This window comes from Pongo abelii, chromosome 18, assembly GCF_028885655.2.
Source record: "Pongo abelii isolate AG06213 chromosome 18, NHGRI_mPonAbe1-v2.0_pri, whole genome shotgun sequence".
NCBI lineage: Eukaryota > Metazoa > Chordata > Mammalia > Primates > Hominidae > Pongo > Pongo abelii.
The window spans coordinates 2,936,671-2,955,214 of NC_072003.2; the positions used below are offsets into that span (position 1 = coordinate 2,936,671).

General features: G+C 49.7%; 1 protein-coding gene and 1 non-coding gene across 3 annotated transcripts; one reads left to right on the top strand and one right to left on the bottom strand.

Moving 5' to 3' along the window:
• Nucleotides 1-9,620: 9,620 nt before the first annotated feature.
• PRSS41 (serine protease 41) lies at nt 9,621-15,151 on the bottom strand. Of its 2 annotated transcripts, XM_054534626.1 has the most exons (7): nt 14,970-15,151; nt 14,854-14,880; nt 14,748-14,771; nt 14,393-14,558; nt 13,948-14,231; nt 10,381-10,538; nt 9,621-10,011 (listed from the first exon to the last, which is right to left on the bottom strand). In XM_054534626.1, exons 1-7 carry the CDS (start codon nt 15,031-15,033, stop codon nt 9,793-9,795), a joined length of 942 nt encoding a protein of 313 aa, XP_054390601.1. In that variant the 5' UTR covers nt 15,034-15,151; the 3' UTR covers nt 9,621-9,792. The 2 variants fall into 2 exon arrangements, with proteins under 2 accessions (XP_054390601.1, XP_054390602.1); XM_054534627.1 differs by lacking the exons at nt 9,621-10,011; nt 10,381-10,538; nt 14,748-14,771 and having other exon boundaries at nt 11,591-14,231.
• A 1,917-nt stretch (nt 15,152-17,068) lies between these two features.
• On the top strand, nt 17,069-17,194 carry LOC112129469 (small nucleolar RNA SNORA3/SNORA45 family). The gene has a single exon (XR_002911869.1). It is a non-coding gene; the product is annotated as a small nucleolar RNA SNORA3/SNORA45 family (small nucleolar RNA).
• The last annotated feature ends 1,350 nt before the right edge of the window (nt 17,195-18,544 follow it).

Sequence of the window (18,544 nt, forward strand, 5' to 3'; positions counted from 1 at the left end):
AGCCCCACACCTGAAGGGCAGGGAGGCCGGGGACTTGTGGCCCTAACCTGACTCCAGACACACAAGGGCCAGCCGGCCCGGGGCCACCCAGCCCGGGGCCACCTCTGCGGGCAGGAGAAGGCCTCATTGTTCCCCTCTCCTGGCAGAATGAGGACTGGGGCGTGTCCGGGGCAGGAAATAAATGCTCAGTAAATCCCCCTCTTGGGAGCCCTGATCCCAAGGGACAAAGGGCCTGTGTTGAGTCTTCCTGGGCACGGGCTCGGGGCCAGCACTTGGGCCATGGCAGATGGAGGGTGGGAGGGGGGTGCCTCCCACCAGATGGGCTTCTTCCCCAGGTCAGGCATGCAGGCGAGGAGGAGTGTCCTCATGTGTGCGTGCCCCCCGCGTGCAGGAGAGGCTAGGCGGGTGTGTGTGTCTGGGTGCGTGTGTGTGCGTGCATCTTCAAGTGCACGTGTGTGAACGAGCATGTGTGATCCCCGTTCTCGTGCCATCTGAACATCCCCTCCAGTGTGCATTTGGGTGAGTCCTGGCACCCCTCTGGCCAGGCTGCTAACTATCCCTTCCACCAAGTCCCCTCAACCTCAGCTGGTGCTTCTGGAGTCCTGGCCCAGATGACTCTCCTTCTGGGCGCCAAACCCTGTCAGCCTCGAGTTAGAAAGAAGGCCCCTGAACTGCCAGCAAAACATGGAAAGGCAGGTCGGGTGCCGTGGCTCACGCCTGTAATCCCAGCATTTTGGGAGGCCAAGGCGGGTGGATCACAAGTTCAGGAGTTCCAGACCAACCTGGCCAACATGGTGAAATCCTGTCTCTACTAAAAGTACAAAAAATAGCTGGGCATGGTGGTGGGCACCTGTAATCTCAGCTACTCTGGAGGCTGAGGCAGGAGAATCATTTGAACCTGGGAGGCAGAGGTTGCGGTGAGCCGAGATCGCACCATTGCACTCCAGCCTGGGTGACAGGGCGAGAGTCTGTGTGAAAACAAAAAACAAAAAACAAAACAAAACAAAACATGGAAAGGTGCCCTTAGGCTGGGCTAGCGCAAGAACACAGCCCGCTTTGTGCCACCTCCAAGCTCCTGCCTCTGAGAGCTGTGCTGGCCAAGGGCTTGGCCTCTTCCACCTCCACCTCCCTGAAGGAGGCTCCTCCTGAGAGGGACTCTGCTGTCCACTCCCTGTGCCTGGCCCTTGCTGCCCCTGAAAGTCAGAGGAGTGCTGGACGGGTGCTGCAGGGGGTGGGAGCAGAGGGGTGGGAACTGGGTGGGTGGTGCAGAGGGGTGGGAGCTGGGTGGCTGGTGCAGAGGGGTGGGAGCTGGGCGGGTGGTGCAGAAGGGTGGGAGCAGAGGTACAGTGGGGGCCTCACCTTGGCACATCAGTCAGTGGGAGCCCAGCTCTGACCAGCCCCTCCAGGGAGACGGTGCAGGCGTCACAACCAGAGCCAGGTGCCAAAACTAAAGTGAGGCTCTGCTCCCGCCCTGTCAGTCTCTGGCAACTTCTGTTTTGCTTTCTGTCTCTACGCTTTTGGCTCCTCTAAGTACTTCATATGTGTGAAATCACACGGTGTTCGTTTTTTGTGACTGGCTTATTTCACTGAGCACAGTGTCTTCGTGGCTCATCCATATCGCAGCATGTGTCACAATTTCCTTCCTTTCTCTTTTTTTCTTTATTTTATTTTATTTTATTTTATTTTATTTATTTTATTTTATTTTATTTTATTTTTGAGACAGGGTCTCCCTCTATTGGCCAGGCTGGAGTACAGTGGTGAGATCTTGGCTCTCTGCAGCCTCAGCATCCCAGGCTCAATGTAATCCTCTTACTTCATCCTCGCAAGTAGCTGGGACCACAGGTGCGGGCCACCACACCCAGCTACGTTTTTATTTTTATTTTTTATTTTATTTTATTTTATTTTTTTGAGACTAAGTCTCACACTGTCGCCCGGGCTGGTGTGCAGTGGGGCGATCTCGGCTCGCTGCAGCCTCTGCCCCCCGGGTTCAAGTGATTCTCCTGCCTCAGCCTCCCGAGTAGCTAGGACTATAGGCGTGCACCACCATGCCCAGCTAATTTTTGTATTTTTAGTAGATATGGGGTTTCACTATGTTGGCCAGGCTGGTCTCAAACTCCTGACCTCGTGATCCTCCCACCTCGGCCTCCCAAAGTGCTGGGATTACAGGCATGAGCCACCATGCCAGGCCCATTTTTATTTTAAATTTTTTGTAGAGCAAAATGTTATCCAGGCTGGTCTTGAACTCCTGGCCTCCAGCGATCCTCCTGCCCTGGTCTCCCAAAGTGCTGGAATTACAGGTGCGGGCCACCCATGCGCGGCCCCCCTAGTTCTCTTGTCCTTCTCCCCCTCACTAAGACAGAGAGAACAATGAATAAACAATATTTGTTTTTGTTTTTGTTTTGTTTTTTGAGACAGAGTTTCGCTCTTTTTGCCCAGGCTGGAGTGCAATGGCATGATCTCAACTCACTGCAACCTCTGCCTCCCGGGTTCAAGCAATTCTGCCTCAGCCTCCCAAGTAGCTGGGATTACAGGCACCTGCCACCATGCTTTTTTTTTTTTTTTTTTTTTTTTTTTTTTTTTTTTTTTTGGTATTTTTAGTAGAGACAGAGTTTCACCAGGTTGGCCAGGATGGTCTCGATCTCTTGACCTCGTGATCTGCCCGCCTTGGCCTCCCAAAGTGCTGGGATTACAGGTGTGAGCCACCGCGCCTGGCCAACAATTAACTTTTAATGAAAATAACTGAGGAAGAGCACCAGCGTGCTTTAGAGGAGTAACAGAAACCTGGTGAGCGGAGAAACTCAGGATGGCCGCATGAAGAACAGAAGGAAACACTGGGCCTGCACCCCAGTCCCCAACCAGGATCAGCGGGGAATGAGGCAAGGAGGTAAGCAGGGGATCCCAGGAGCCTCACTAGCACCTTGGACACCTACAGCCCTCACCACTGGCGTCCCCTGTCCTCACAGGCATTAAGCCCAGGCAAGGGGGCTGACTGAGGCCGCAGAGCTGAGCTCCCTGCAGAGGAGCCCACAGTGAGCCCATTTCCTGTGGTCATGTGGCTACCGCACTACGCCAGCGTTGAATTGGAACTACAGCCAGAGCATATCTTGCCCTGAGATTGAGTAGCCACAGTTGCCCTTTATCCCTGAGACTAAGCCACCACTGAACAACCTCAGCCTGGTGGCTTCACACCCCTAAACTGAGCCGTGAGCAGCTTGCTCACACCCTTGCTCCTGGGGCCAAGCAGTGGTGGAGGTGCTCCACCTAACCTTCCCCCTTCTCCGCTCAGGCCAGAGCTGAAGCCACAACCTGCCTCCCGGAAAAACAGCACCTTGGCTGCTCAGAGCCGAAGTTGGAGAAGCGTGCTGCATTCCAGGAAACGGTGCCAGGGCTACCCAGAATAGTCACATTCCGCAGGCCTAAGCTAAAGCAGCCCACTCCCCCCAAGAGATCATTGCCCTGGCTGAGCTGAGCAGCTGTGAATCCAGGGGCTGACCTGATGTAGTAGCTCGCATCCCAGGGAAACATTGGCTCAGCAGTGGCTGAGCTGAGACACAGCCCTGTGGGCCAGCTCCAGCACCTTGCATCCCTGGAGCCGGATTAGCCTTCTAGAGATAGAGCTGCGGAGACAGCACTCCCCCTGGAAAGTGGAGTCTCCCTGCGCTGCTCCCTGCCTTCACCTGGAATGTGCTGTTTCCTGCCACCTCCCTCCCCAACAGGACTGAAATGACTGCTGTGCTCTGCCACTCTGCCAGTGTATCTGGCCTCATGAAGTCTGGGATACTGCCAAGCCCTACCTTCTCGGGTTAGAGTCACTACTGCATGGAGCCTCAGCCCTTGAACCCTGAGTTACGCTGAGCCCCTGAATCCTCAGTTATGCTGAGCCCCTGAACTCTGAGTTACACTGAGCCCTATTGGCTCAGGTCCCAGAGTGGCAGCCATACCCTGATCCCCAGGTTTAAACCTGAACAGCACCATATCTTCCCCAGAGTTGGGCCGTTGCTCTGCCCCCCACGGTAGAATCACAGCTACAACCCAGCCCCCTGGGCCTGAACTGCTAGGAAGTGTGTCAGAAGTACAGATCCTGGCTTTGTGGGCAATGCACATTCAACCTGCCACAGAGAGTAAACCTGCACCCAATGACCCAGGCCTTGCCTCAATTTGTACGCCAGGCCCTGAGCCTAGGACCCCAGCCCCACAGCTAGTCCAAGCACCTGCAAATGAAAGCCAGTGCCACTGCATTGTCTTGTGGGCCATATCAAACTCGACACTAAAAGGTCCCCTTTGGCTGCATGTCCCCATTGTAGGGAAAATAAGAATAGGAGAATCCGAAAAGCCCTTGACATCAAGGACATTAACAACCACTGCACAAATCTCTACAGCCTGGGCCTCGAGGCACCCACAGTTATTGCTGATGCTCAACACAGCTGAAGAGCTGCATGGAGACCATATCACTGCACCTATCTGGAAACACAGCCACCACACCCTTTCCAACCAGCACCCTAAGACCCAACTGCAGGTAAAAGTCTATCTCTATGAAAGCCACTCTAGAAACTTTGGAAGACGCGATTGTTCCACCAGATGTACAGACATCGGTGCAAGGACACAAGAAACATGAAGCAGCAAGAAAATTTGGCACCAAAGGAACATAACTGTCTAGTAACAGACCCCAATGGGAAAGGAAATCAGTGAACTGTCAGAAATAAATTCAAAATAATGATCTTAAGAAAACTAAATGAGGCCAGGCGCGGTGGCTCATGGCTGTACTTTGGGAGGCCAAGGGGGTGTGGATCACCTGAGGTCGGGAGTTCAAGACCAGCCTGACCAACATGGTGAAACCCCGTCTCTACTAAATACAAAAAATTAGCCAGGCGTGGTGGCACATGCCTGTAATCCCAGCTACTCAGGAGGCTGAGGCAGGAGAATCGCTTGAACCTGGGAGGCAGAGGTTGAGGTGAGCCAAGATCATGCCATTGCGCTCCAGCCTGGGCAACAAGAGTGAAACTCCATCTCAAGAAAGAAAGGAAAAGAAAACTAAATGAGATACAAGAAAATGCAGATGGGCAATTCAACAAAATCAGGAAAACATATTAATGAGAAATTCAACAAACAGATAAAAAACCATTAAAAAGGAACAAAACAGAAAATCCTGCAGCTGAGAAATTCAATTCATCAAGTAAAAAAATATAATAGCTTCAATAGTAGACTTGTTAAGCAGAAGATTCTCTGAACTGGAAGACAGGTTGTTTCAAATTACCCAATTGGAGAAAAAAAAAAAGGATTGGAAAGAAGAAAGTCTGTAAGACTTAAGGGACTCCATTAAGCATACGCATGTTTGTATTATGGGAGTTCCAGAGAGAGAAGAGTGAGGATAAAGCATAGAAAACCTATTTAATGAAAATTTCCCAAGTCTGGAGAGAGATATGGTCATCTAGACCCAAGAAGCTCAAAGTATCCCAAATATATTAAACCCAAAAAGGTCCTCTCTAAGGCACATCAAAGTCAAACTGTCAAAACTCAAAGACAAAGTGAGAATTCTAAAAACAGCAAGAGAAAAGTGTCAAGTCACATATGAGGGAATCTCCATTAGACAAACAGCAGATTTCTGTGCAGAAACCTTTGAAGCCAGGAGAGGAGTGATATAGTCGAAGTGCTGAAAGCAGAAAGTTATTAGCCAAAGCTATCTTTCAGAAATGAGGGAGAAGTAAAGTCTTTTCCAGACAAACAAAAACTGAGGGAATTAATCGCCACTAGACTGACTAGTCTTGCAAGAAATGCTGAAGGGAGTCCTACATCTGGAAGCAGAAAGGTGATAATCACTAACTTGAAAACACATAAAAGTATAAAACTCACTGGTAGAGCGGATATATAAAAGGAAAAGAGAAAATAATTAAACCTATCACTACCCAAAACCACCAAACTGCAATGATAACAAGAAGAGAGGAAGAAAGGATATATAACCAGAAAACAATTAACAAAATGGGCTGGGCGTGGTGGCTCACACCTGTAATCCCAGCACTGTGGGAGGCCAAGGCGGGTGGATCACCTGAGGTCAGGAGTTCGAGACCAGACTGGCCAACACAGTGAAACCGCATCTCTACTAAAAATACAAAAATTAGCCAGGCGTGGTGGCGCAGGCCTGTAGTTTCAGCTACTCGGGAGGCTGAGGGAGGAGAATCGCTTGAACCGGGAGGTGGAGGTTGCAGTGAGCTGAAATGGTGTCACTACATTCCACATTCCAGCCTGGGCGACGGAGTGAGGCTCCGTCTCAAAAAAAAAAAATAAAATAACAAAATGAAGGAAATAGTCCTTTCCTATCAATAACAACCTTGAACGTAAATGGATTAAATTCAAACCCAGGCAGGCAGGCACTGGGAGCCACATTGTTGGGGCCTCACCGGGGAGCAGCCTCAGGGTGAGGAAGAAGTGAGTTAACGCAGGCTCAGCCCTCGCAATAGAGCCTGGCCCCGCAGATGCTGCTGTCATTATTTTACCCTTGGTTTCAGGGTGGAGACACCCAGTTTCCTTCCCACCTCAGGGCCCTGGCACACGCTGTTCCTTCTGCTTGCTCCTCCTCCCACTGTCTGTGCTTGGTCGTCTCCTGCTCTTCCTTGATGTGACCCAGCCTAACTATCTCTTCCTGACCATAGACCATATTGGTGCACCGGTGATATGGTTTGGATGTCTGTCCCCTCCAAATCTCACGTGAAATGGGAGCCTCACTGTTGGAGGTGGGTCTGGTGAGAGGTGTTAGGGTCATGGGGGCGGGTCCCTCGTGAATGGCCTGGTGCCCTCCCTGCAGTAATGAGTGAGTTCCTGCTCTGTTAGCTCATGTGAGAGCTGGTTGTTTGGCATCTCTCTCGCTACTGCTCTTGCCATGGGACACATGTGCTCCTGCTTCACCTTCCGCCATGAATGGAAGCTTCTCGAGGCCTCACCATGTTGGTGCCATGCTTCTTGTACAGCCTGCAGAACCATGAGCCAAATAAACCCCTTTTCTGTATAAGTTACCCAGCCTCAGGTATTCCTTTATAGCAACGTAAGAATTCACTAAGACACCCCCGAATTCTCCAAATCCCTCCCTGCCTGTCACCCTTGGTGTCTATTCATTCGATGCCTGGAGATGTAGCCTCTGTCTCCCATGGCCTGGGGGTGGGAGACCTGGGCAGGGCAGATGCCAGCATCCCAACAGGGCTTGGCCATGGCAGCAAAAGCTCTGAGTCCTCTGGACTCTGACTATCCCCCCACCCATGTGGATTTCCTACCCAAGGTCCGAACCTGCCTGCCCATTCCCCACATTCCTCTAGATCTCTGCTCCTTTCACAGGCAGCCGCTACACCCTATCCTTATTCCATCACCCCACCCTGAGGTGCTCCAGCTCCACTCTCCTTCCAGTTGGCTCCTCCAATCCCAGGGCTACTCTTAGTCCCCACCTTTCCTCTTGCCTTGCTAGCATATGACATTGGAACCCTGAGGCCCTGCTGACACCCACAATGGGCACTCTGGGCTGTGGACATCACCTTTTATCTCTGAAGTCATTCCCTCTGGCCAAAGTCCATCTCTAGGCCAGGCACAGTGGCTCACACCTGTAATCCCAGCGCTTTGGGAGGCCAAGGTGAGAGGATCATGAGGTCAGGAGTTCGAGACCAGTCTGGCCAACATAGTAAAACCCCGTCTCTACTAAAAAAAAAAATACAAAAAAATTAGCCGGGTGTTGTGGTGTGCACCTGTAATCCCAGCTACTTGGGAGGCTGAGGCAGGAGAATCGCGTGAACCCTGGAGGTGGAGGTTGCAGTGAGCCGAGATCATGCCACTGCACTCCAGCCCAGGCAACAGTGCAAGACTCCGTCTCAAAAAAAAAAAAAAAAAAGTCCGTCTCTACTTGTTCAACTCCACTGGAATGTCCCTAGACGTATAGAAAAACAGTCTTTTGTATGGCAAGAGTGACACCATCTTGAAGTGAAAACCCCATGATGACCATGTTTCGCTCCAGCATACTAAGCTGTCCCTGTCACACAGATAACTCCTCATAAAGATGCCTCTCTAGTCTCCCCAGTGGTCAAGATTTTGCTAGAATGTCTGAGGCATAACCAATTGCACTTGTTTTACAAAAAAAAAAAAATCTTGTGATATAAAGAATACTTTCTGCAGGGTGTGGAGATCCACCATCTCATGGACAACCAAGACATCGCTTCAGTTTGTAAGTTCCTATTAAATGTTTATTTCTTAGACACTGGATTTGCCAGCCTCTTTCTTTGGCCTGTTGACTCCCTTGGCCTTTCAGGATAGGTTTGCATAGACCTGCTCACCTGCAGAACACCCTCAAACTTAGAAAGAGCTGCTGGACTCACCTCCTGTCCCTCAGAACCAGCTACATCCACTCCAGTCCTACCTTGGAATCTGCCCACACTTTTCCAGTCTCAGTATTCTTCTATGTGGACAGGCCAGGTCTCCTCAGCAGGAAGACCCTCCCCTGACCCCAATGCATGCATGGGATAGGAGGATAGCACGTCCACTGTATCATGACACTCCCTCTACAATTTAGCAGGACTGGCAATTCCACCTGCTAATGGGTCAGCCCCCCACTGGTGAGTGATGTGGTCCTGAAGAGTGGGAGGACATCGTAGGCAGGGACCACCTGTGACTGCCCATCCTCCATGGTTTGCGGAACCAGAGCCCCTCTACAGCCTTCCTCCCAAGGCTAACGGTGAGCAGGGAGAGTTTGCTTCAAGTGGTTGCATTTTCAAAGGAGCAGGGGCTGTGGGGTGGGGATGGGATCAGGGGCTGCCTAGGCCAGAGCTTCTTGCACCTTCTTGTGCTCACAGCATTTTTGGATCTTGGCAAAATGCACATCGTTTTCCCAGTTCTGGGAGCCTGCAGCATTTACCTTGTTGGACTGGTTCCTTGGCCAAGCTGATGCTGGGGTCAGGAACCTCAAGGCAGGGGGAAGACATACCCCCTCCCCCATGCCAGCCACCTTATGGTGCTGCTACAGCAGCTGCCGGGGTGCCCACAGCCTCACCTAGGGACTGCTACAGCTCTGGAGCATCATACCATGCCCCCAGGACCTCCCTCAACTTGTGGGGTCAGGGGGCAAGAGAGAAACACTCACCCCTGGCGTCCTTGTCCTCAGTGGGCCAATGCTGAAGCCCCCACAGGATTGTGGCTCCATTTCTCCCAGTTTGAGCAAATTCATTGGCATTTGTGCCTTTCCTGCCTTGGTTTCTCCACTTTCGCATCTTTGCTTCCTGGGATCACCTTCCAGATAAACTACCTGCACCCATGTCCTGGTTTTAGGTCAACCATTGGAGTGACCAAAATAAGATCAGGAACATCTGGCATTTGTGTGATTGGGAACCCTAGGATGGGAGCACTGGCAGCATTTCCTCCATGGCACCCTCAATCCATGTCTTCCCACCCCCCTGACACATTGAAGTACTACTGCTTTTCCATCAATTATCTTTCCGATTGAAATAACCAGAGAGTCCTGCTGTTTACAACAAAAACCTGGATAACAATTTAGGAGTTCAGGTGGGGTCTTGGCCTGGACTGGACATGAGTGAAGAGGAAGGAGTTGTCCACGAAGCCCCTTAGGTCCACAGAAAGCTCTGCAAGGCATCAGCTTGAACATGCACACGTATTTATTAGCAAATGAGACAAAAGGGGCTGGAATCTGATCCAGCAGGCAGTCCCAACCCTGTCCCTGAAGTGCCCACAGCCCAGAGGAGGTGAGCCAATACTGTGGTCCTCACTGCAGCCTCACAGTTTCTGGTGCACTCAGAATGGCTGCAGGAGTCAGGGAGCCCATAGCAGGGCAAGGAGCAGCAACAGCTGGGAGGGGTTTGGCCTGGGTGTACTGTGGGACATCACTCTCCGGATCCAGTGGAAGTACACACTGATGTTGGTGTAGACACCAGGCCGATTGGGTTGGCCGCAGTCCATTCCCCAGCTCACGATTCCAACCTGATACCACAGTCCATCCTTGTCACAGACCAAGGGTCCACCTGAGTCACCCTGGGGAGCAGCATGTGTGAGCCCAGCTTGGGGCAGAGTGGGTGGGGTAGCAGAGAGGTCATGAGAGCAGGAGGGGCTGTGGGGCTAGGCAGACAGAATGCAAACCTTACTCCTTCCCATGGAATCAAGTCTCAGTTTCTACACTTTCAAAGTGGGGCAACAGCCTCCAGGGGTTGGTGGGTTAATCAGTGTAGGCAGAATTTATGAAAAATGAGAAGCATATTTTGTAGGCTCAGTAACTAAGACTGCGCTGGTTTTCTCCTAAGAAATCCAAGCAATGGGTTGGAAGTGGTTGGGGGAGAAATGGTAGTTGCTCTCAGGTCTAGAGCTGGAGAGGGTGGGATTCCCTGGTGGGGTACAGGCACTCACTTTGCAGGTGTCTACACTGCCATCCTCAGCACCAGCACAAAACATGGAATCCCGGATCATACTACGGCTAGAGGGCTGTTCAAACAGGTAATTACACCTGGTGTTGTTTAAGATGGTGACCTGTGCTTCCCGGAGGTTGTAAGGAGGTGGCAGAGGTGCTGGAGATAGGATAGAGAAAGACAGCACCCTTCACCTCTCCTCTGCCATCTGGAGCAGGGAGAGGAGAAAGGGCATGTGTTATAGTGGTGGGGAGAGGGTCCCTGACACACCCACAATACCCAGCATTGCTCTTGACTCCCCAGCACCCAGTGCATCAAGAGCAATCAACAATATTACAGAATAACATAATGGATGGGCCAGGCTGTTGCAGTGCTTCCTAAAACTCAGTTTCTCTATCTGTAGAATGGAGATGATAGCCCCTGCCTGAGTCCACGGAGAGATTTCTCAACCAAAGCATGGCAGGAAGAAGGGCTACAGTAGATGAGAATGTTTATGATTAACACACGACAGCTGTGGGATCCAGGTCAAAACTTGCCATATTTGATGAAAGACATGAACCCACAGATTCAAGAAGCTGAGCAAATTCCACATAGGATAAACACAAAGAGATTTACACCGAGACACATTATAATAAAACTAACAAAAGATAAAGAGAGAATCTTATGAACAGGAAGAGAGAAGTGATTCATCAAGGACAAGGGATCCTCAACAAGATTAACAGAAACAGTCAACCAAGAATTTTATATCAGGAAAAAAATGAAGAAGAAATTAAGATATTCTCAGATAACCGAAAGCTGAGAAGATTTGTCATTAGTTGACCTATCCTACAAGAAGTGGATAAAGGAATCCTTCCAGTTAAAATGAAAGAACACTAGAGAGTAACTCAAAGTCGTACAAACAAATAAAGAGCCCTGGTTAAGACAACTACACAGGTAAATATAAAAGTCAGTATTATTGTAGTTTTGGTGTGTAACTCCTCTTTTTCTTATGTAATTTAAATGACAAATACATAAAACAATAATTATAAATCTAGGTTAAAGGTTACACAATGAATAAAGATGTAAATTGTGACAATAACAACATAAAGTGGAGGAATGGAGCCATATAGAAACAGAGATTTTTTTAATACTATTGAAGCTAAGTTGGTATAAATTCAAAGTAGGTTGTTATAAGGTTTAAATATTAATTGTAATCCCTAGAGCAACCACTAACAAAGCAAAATAAACACAGAGAAGGAAATAAGAAGGGAATCAAAATGGTACTCTAAAACAATCAGTTAAACAAAAATGAGGAAATAAAAAACAAAAGAAATATAAAACATCAGTATAGAAAAAAGATATGATGAGATCTAAAAACCAAGTAACAAAATGGCAGAAGTAATTCTTTGCAGATCTGTAATTAATTACTCTTAATGTAAAGGGCTTGAACGCTCCAAATAAAAAGCAGAGACTGATAAAATGGCTTTTAAAAAAATCACTGGATCCAGATAGGCGCTCCTTATAAGAGATTCACTTTAGATCCAGTGAAACACACAGGCTGAAAGTGAAAGGTTGGGAAAAAGCTCCATAAAAATAGTAACCAAAAGAGAGCTGAGGTTGCTATACTCTATCAGACAAAATAGAATTTAATGCAAACTTGTTATAAGAGTCCAAGAACAACATTACATATTGATAAAACAATCAAATCATCAAGAAAATATACCAATCATAAACATCTTCATACCTAACAACAGATCCCCAAAACATATAAAGCAAAATTGACAGAATTGGTGGGAGAAATAGACAGTTCTACCACAATAGTTGGAGATGTTAATAGCTCATTATTAATAATTGATAAAACGGCTGGGCACGGTGGCTCACACCTGTAATCCCCGCACTTTGGGAGGCCGAGGTGGGTAGTTCACCTGAGGTCAGGAGTTCGAGACCAGCCTAGCCAACATAGTGAAACCCCGTATTGATACATCCCACAAAATGAACCTTGGAGACACTATGTTATATGAAAGAATCTAGACCCCCAAAAATCATATGTTGTATGTTCCATGTGTATGGAATAGAAAAAAAGCTCATAGGGGTGGGGGGAGGGACAGCATTGGGAGATATACCTAATGCTAGATGACGAGTTAGTGGGTGCAGCGCACCAGCATGGCACATGTATACATATGTAACTAACCTGCGCATTGCACACATGTACCATAAAACCTAAAGTATAATAATAATAAAAAAAAGAAAAAAAGCTCATAGAAAAAGGATATAAAGAAAGAAAATATTTTCATATAGCTATACTATGTGTTTGTGTCTTAAGATAGCTGCTATTACAAAACAGTAAAAAAGTTAAAATAGCAATAATTTTTATAAAGTAAAAAGTTTACAGTAAGCTAAGTTCCACTTGCTATTAAAGAAAGAAAAGGTTTTTGGGTAAATTTAGTGTAGCCTCAGTATACAGTGTTTATAGAGTCTACAGCAGTGTACAGTCATGCCCTAGACCTTCATATTCACTCACCATTCATTCACTTACCAACAGCCACTTCTAGTCCAGCCAGCTCCACTAATGCTAAGTGCCTAGGGCACAGGTATACTGTTTTTTATCTTTTTTTTTTTTTTTGAGATGGAGTCTCTCTCTGTCACCCAGGCTGGAATGCAGCGGTGCCATCTCGGCTCGCTGAAACCTCTGCCCCTCACGGGTTCAAGTGATTCTCCTGCCTCAGTCTCCCAAGGAGCTGAGATTACAGGCACCCACCCCTACACCCAGCTAATTTTTGTATTTTTAGTAGAGACGGGGTTTCACCATATTGGTCAGGCTGGTCTCAAACTCCTGACCTCAGGTGATTCACCTGCCTCGGCCTCCCAAAGTGCTGGGATTACAGGCTCTCGCGCCTGGCCTGGTTTTTATCTTTTATGCCGTATCTTTACTGTACCTCTTCTCTGTTTAGATACGTTTAAGTACGTAAGTACTTACCAGTGTGTTACAACTGCTCTGGTATTCAGTGCAGTAACAAGCTGCACAGGTTTGTGGCCCAGGAGCAATGGGCTAGACCACACAGTCTGGGTGTGTAGCAGGCTCTGCCATCTGGGTTTGTGTAACTACACTCCATGATGTTGACACAATGATGAAACTGCCTCATGATGCATATCTCAGAACATATCCCAGTCATTAAGTGACACATGACTGTAGGCTAAAAATCACTGAATTGTGTACTTCAACACTGAACACTTGAAAATTTTATGGTTTGTGAGTTGCCTCAATTTTTAAAAATCATTGCCTGAGGCTTCTGTCACCAGCGAACTCCCCCTCACTCCTTCAGGCCCAGGCCAAGCTGGCCTCCCTCTCACACTGTCCTGCTGGCCCCCACAGTCCCTGGAAGGGGGAAGAACTGGGTGTTTGGTCCCTGCCCTGGCAGGTGGCAGTGAGAGCAGAAAAGCAAGTGAGGAGAGAATGAGAGCAGGAGGGGCGCAGGTTGCACCCCCAGACTAAGGAGGGGGCTGCTGTGCTTGTGTAGCGGGAACAGGGGTAGAGGGTAATGCCCTCCCCGCACCCCCATCACCCCACCCGGTCTATCCTCAGCCTCACTGCCTCTGGGGCCGATTAACCCCCAGCCGGTCACCCAGCAGTCCGGCCGGTGCACGAAGGTGAAGGTGGAAGACTCGATGCAAATGGGCTGGATGTACGCATTGTAGGTGACAGAAGAGGCCAGTCTCAGCAGGGCAATGTCATTGCGTAGAACCCCAAGTGCGCCAGGGTTCACAATGATGTCCTGCACTTTGTAACGACTGCTGTAGGCCCGCAGGTTCCAAGGAGTTGGCCTGGAAGTCAGCTCGCCCAGCTGGACCGTCCACTCGGAGGGATAGTAGTGCCTAGCAGAAAAGGAGAGAGGGCAGGGAGCCCTGGAATAGCGGGCTGGCCGCCTGAGCAGGCTGGAGGCCCACTCCCTGAGGCCAAGCTGAGGGGTGGCTACTGTTTGCTCATCCTGGAGTCCATTAGCAAGTCTGCGGCCCCGAGCGCCCCCCAGACTCACTTTTGGAAGCAGTGCGCAGCCGAGAGCACCCAGCGGCGGCTGAGCAGGCTCCCTCCACATCGGTGGCGTCTCCTGAGGCGCAGGCTGGCCTGCCATGGCCAGCGCCCGCGCGCGGACTCCACTCCGCCCGCCACCAGCGAGTGAATTTCCCGGTGGCCGCAGGCCTCTGGGATGGACAGACAGACTCGGCTGAGCTGCCGGGTGGGGTGGGGTGGGCAGGCCCGCCCCGCCCGGCCTTGCCCCGGGGTGCGCGCAGCGAGGGGCTCCCCGGGGAACCACGGGCCAAGAAGGTGACGCTAGGGACCCTCCCACGTGGTGGGCAGTGGACGGTCCCACCCTAGGGCCCATTAGTTACTTGAGAGCATCACGTTCTCGGGACCTGGAACAGAGAGCAGTAGATGGGCCTCCGTGCACCCCGGCCCAGCCGCCCTGGCAGGCATCGCGCGTCCTGGGCGCCCTACCTGACAACAGCTCCGCCTCCTGCGACTCTGCAGGAGACAAGAAGTGAGCTCCCCGCGGCCTCCACCTCCTGTCCTCCCCGCTGCCCCCGGTCCCGCCAGCAGCGCCCCGAGCTCACCCGGCTTCCCGAGTCCAGCCCGCGCCAGCAGCAGCGCCAGCAACAGCGCCCCGCGCGCGCCCATGGCCTCCTCTCCCGCGGCCTGGCGCCCCCTCTGCCTCCTCTCGCGCCGGGCCCGGGGCGCCCCCTCTGCCTCCTCTCCCGCGGCCTGGCGCCCCCTCTGCCTCCTCTCGCGCGGCCTGGCGCCCCCTCTGCCTCCTCTCGCGCCGGGCCCGGGGCGCCCTCTGGGAGCAGGGCGGGGTGGGAGCTCCAGCTTAATCCTCCCAAACCGGGCCCGAGGGCTGTTTGGGGCCTCTCAGGCCTGGTAGCGCCCTGGCTTTCAGCTCCTAAGGGCGAGTCTTCAACCACATTCCTTGATGTGGCCCAGACCCGGTGGACCCCACAGTCCTTTTCTTGTCTGCAGCCCGGGGGTCCTGGCTGCCCGCTTGGTGCCCCTTGCCCTCCACCCACGACCTCCTCCAGCACCAAGGGCCTGGCCCTGAGCCAGAAGTCCCCTTAAAGCAGGCGGGCAAGGCCTTCCTGAGGGCCGCGTGGGGCCTGGAAGATCGCGCCACTGCACTCCAGCCTGGACGACAGAGCAAGACTCCTTCTCAAAAAAAAAAAAAAAAAAAAAAAATTAGCTGAGCATGGTGGCACACGCCTGAAGTCCCAGCTACTTGGGAGGCTGAGGCAGGAGACTCACTCGAGCCTGGGAGATAGAGGCTGCAATGAGCTGCGATAACGCCATTGCACGCTAGTCTAGGCGACAGATCAAGATCTTGAAGAAAAAAAAAAAAAGAAAGAAAGAAAAGAAAAAAAAGAAGAAAGAAAGAAAGAAAGACAATACCTTAACACAGTAAAGCCCACAGCTAAAATCATACTCAATGATGAAAAACTGAACGCTTTTCCTCTAAGATCAGGAACAAGGCAAGGATGCCCAGTTTTACCAATGCCATGCAACATTGTACTGAAACTTCTAGCCAGAATAGCTAGACAAAAAAAAAAAAAAAGACGTGCACATCAAAAATGAAGAAGTAAAATACTTCCATTTGCAGATGACATCTTGTTTGTAGAAGTCTCTCAAGATTTCACACAAGGCCGGGCACGGTGGCTCACGCCTGTAATCCCAGCACTTTGGGAGGCTGAGGTGGGCAGATCACAAGGTCAGGAGATCGAGACCATCCTGGCTAACACAGTGAAACCCCGTCTCTACTAAAAATACAAAAAATTAGCCGGGTGTGATGGTGGGCACCTGTAGTCTCACCTACTCGGGAGGCTGAGGCCGGAGAATGGCATGAACCCGGGAGGCGGAGCTTGCAGCGAGCCGAGATGGCACCACTGCACTCCAGCCTGGGCGACAGAGCGAGACTCGTCTCAAAAAAAAAAAAAGATTTCACACAAAAAAACTGTTAGAACTAATAAATTCAGCAGTTGCAAGATACAAAATTAACACTCAGAAATTAGCTGTGTTTCTATATACTAGCAATGAACAATCCAAAATGAAATTAAGAAAACAGTCCCAGCCGGGTGTGGTGGCTCATGCCTGTAATCCCAGCACTTTGGGAGGTCGAGGCGGGTGGATCACGAGGTCAGGAGTGTGAGACCAGCCTGGCCAAGATGGTGACACCCTGTCTGTACTGAAAATACAAAAATTAGTCGGGCATGCTGGCGCGTGCCTGTAATCTCAGCTACTCAGGAGGCTGAGGCAGAGAACTGCTTGAACCCGGGAGGCAGAGGTTGTAGTGAGCTGAGATCACGCCACTGCACTCCAACCTGGGCAACAGAGCGAGACTCCGTCTCAAATTAAAAAAAAAAAAAAAATTAAAGAAGACTTAAGTAAACAAAAAGACATTCCATGTTCATGAATTAAAAGATAATCTTAAAACCACCTTTGCAAACATTACATCAATGAGAAAAACCTAACGTGGCTGATTCCATCTTGCTTCTAGCCTCACAGGCTGGCTGTCCTTCGCTCATTCCTGGGTGTAGACCAAGCTAACCACGGGAGGAATTTAGTTTATAGTTTAACTTTGAAGTAAGGATGATAATCATCCCTCCCTAAAACTGATCTCCTCCTTGTTCTGGAAATGAAACTGTATTTGTAAAACGAATGAAAGGCTGCCGAGACTACAGCCACATCCTGACACAGCTCTTGGTGTGCTACTGTACTTGGAGAGAATCTACTTGTCTTGATTCACTGGTGGGGGCAGTCGTTGCTTCCTTTAGTGCCCAGATCAGAAACATACATAACCTGCCTGGGGTTTCGGAAGGTGGGTTGGCAGCCCTCTTTCCTCATACCCATCAGGCAGTCGGTACCTACCACAGAGTATTGTAAACTTTTTCTCTGCTTTTCTAGGGCTGCTGCAAAGTTCTGGGAAAGGGAAAGCTCCCAAAGCATCATGTCACCGTGAAGGCCAAATTCTTCAGCAGAAGAGCTGAGGAGAAGATTAACGGTGTCTGGGGGGCAGGGGGATGCGGAGGCCTGTGTCCTGGTGACTTGAAGCCACATGGAGGGAGGTTCATTAAATGCTAACAACAAAACCTAATGAAAAGCCATGAGATTACGATGTTGGGAGGGCCTGCGTTCTGCTATGAGGTAGGCATATTTTCAATAATGCGTTTTACTGCTCAGGAGTCATGTGGCAAAAGGTAACAGGAGTTGTGACTTCCCCAATTGCTTCTATAGATAACATCACTCTTGTAGAATCTAGGATTGGTTTTTTGAGATGTTTTTCAGACTGACCCCACCCAGACTCAAGACTCATGGCTCAGCTGATGCTGCGAACCCCCCCAAAGGTGGACTCAGCACACAGGACGAGTTTTTACACCCCTATGATGGCATCTCCAACCAAAGAGCAGCACCCATTCCCTAGTCCCCAGCCCATCAAACTATCGTTGAAAAACCCTAACCTTCGAGCCTTTGGGGAGGCTGACTTGAGTAATAACTCCATCTCCCATGTGGCTAGCCTAGGGTCAATTAAACTCTTTACTGCAACATCATCTTTTCAGTGAAGTGGTTTTGTCTGTGCAGCAGTCAGGAACAAACTGTTGGGCAATTACAATGTTGTTAAAACGTCCATAGGACCCAAAGCAATTTGTGGATTCAATGCAATATCTATCAAAACCCCAATGGCATTTTTTGGACAGGAAAAAATCCTAAAATTTATATGGAATGTCAAAGGACCCAAAACAATCAAAACCATTATAAGAAAAAGGAAAAAACTGAAGGCTTCAAACTTCCCAATTTCAGAAACTATTACAAAGCCACAGGAATCAAAACAATATGGTATTAGCATAAAGACAGACATACAAGTCAACAAAACAGAACAGAGAGCCCAGAAATAAACCCTCACACACACATATATATATGGTCAACTGATCTACACAATGGGAAAAGGATAATCTCTTCAAAGTGGTGTTGGGAAAACTGGTTATTCACATGCAAAAGAACTGTAATTACTTAATGGGTTCTTCTTGCCAGCTGCACAGTTAATCAATTAACTGAGACCTTGGCATTGCAGTAGGTAAAGAGTTTAACTGATGTGAGGCTGGCCCATGCAGGAGAATGAGTTATCACTCAAATCAATCTCTCTGAA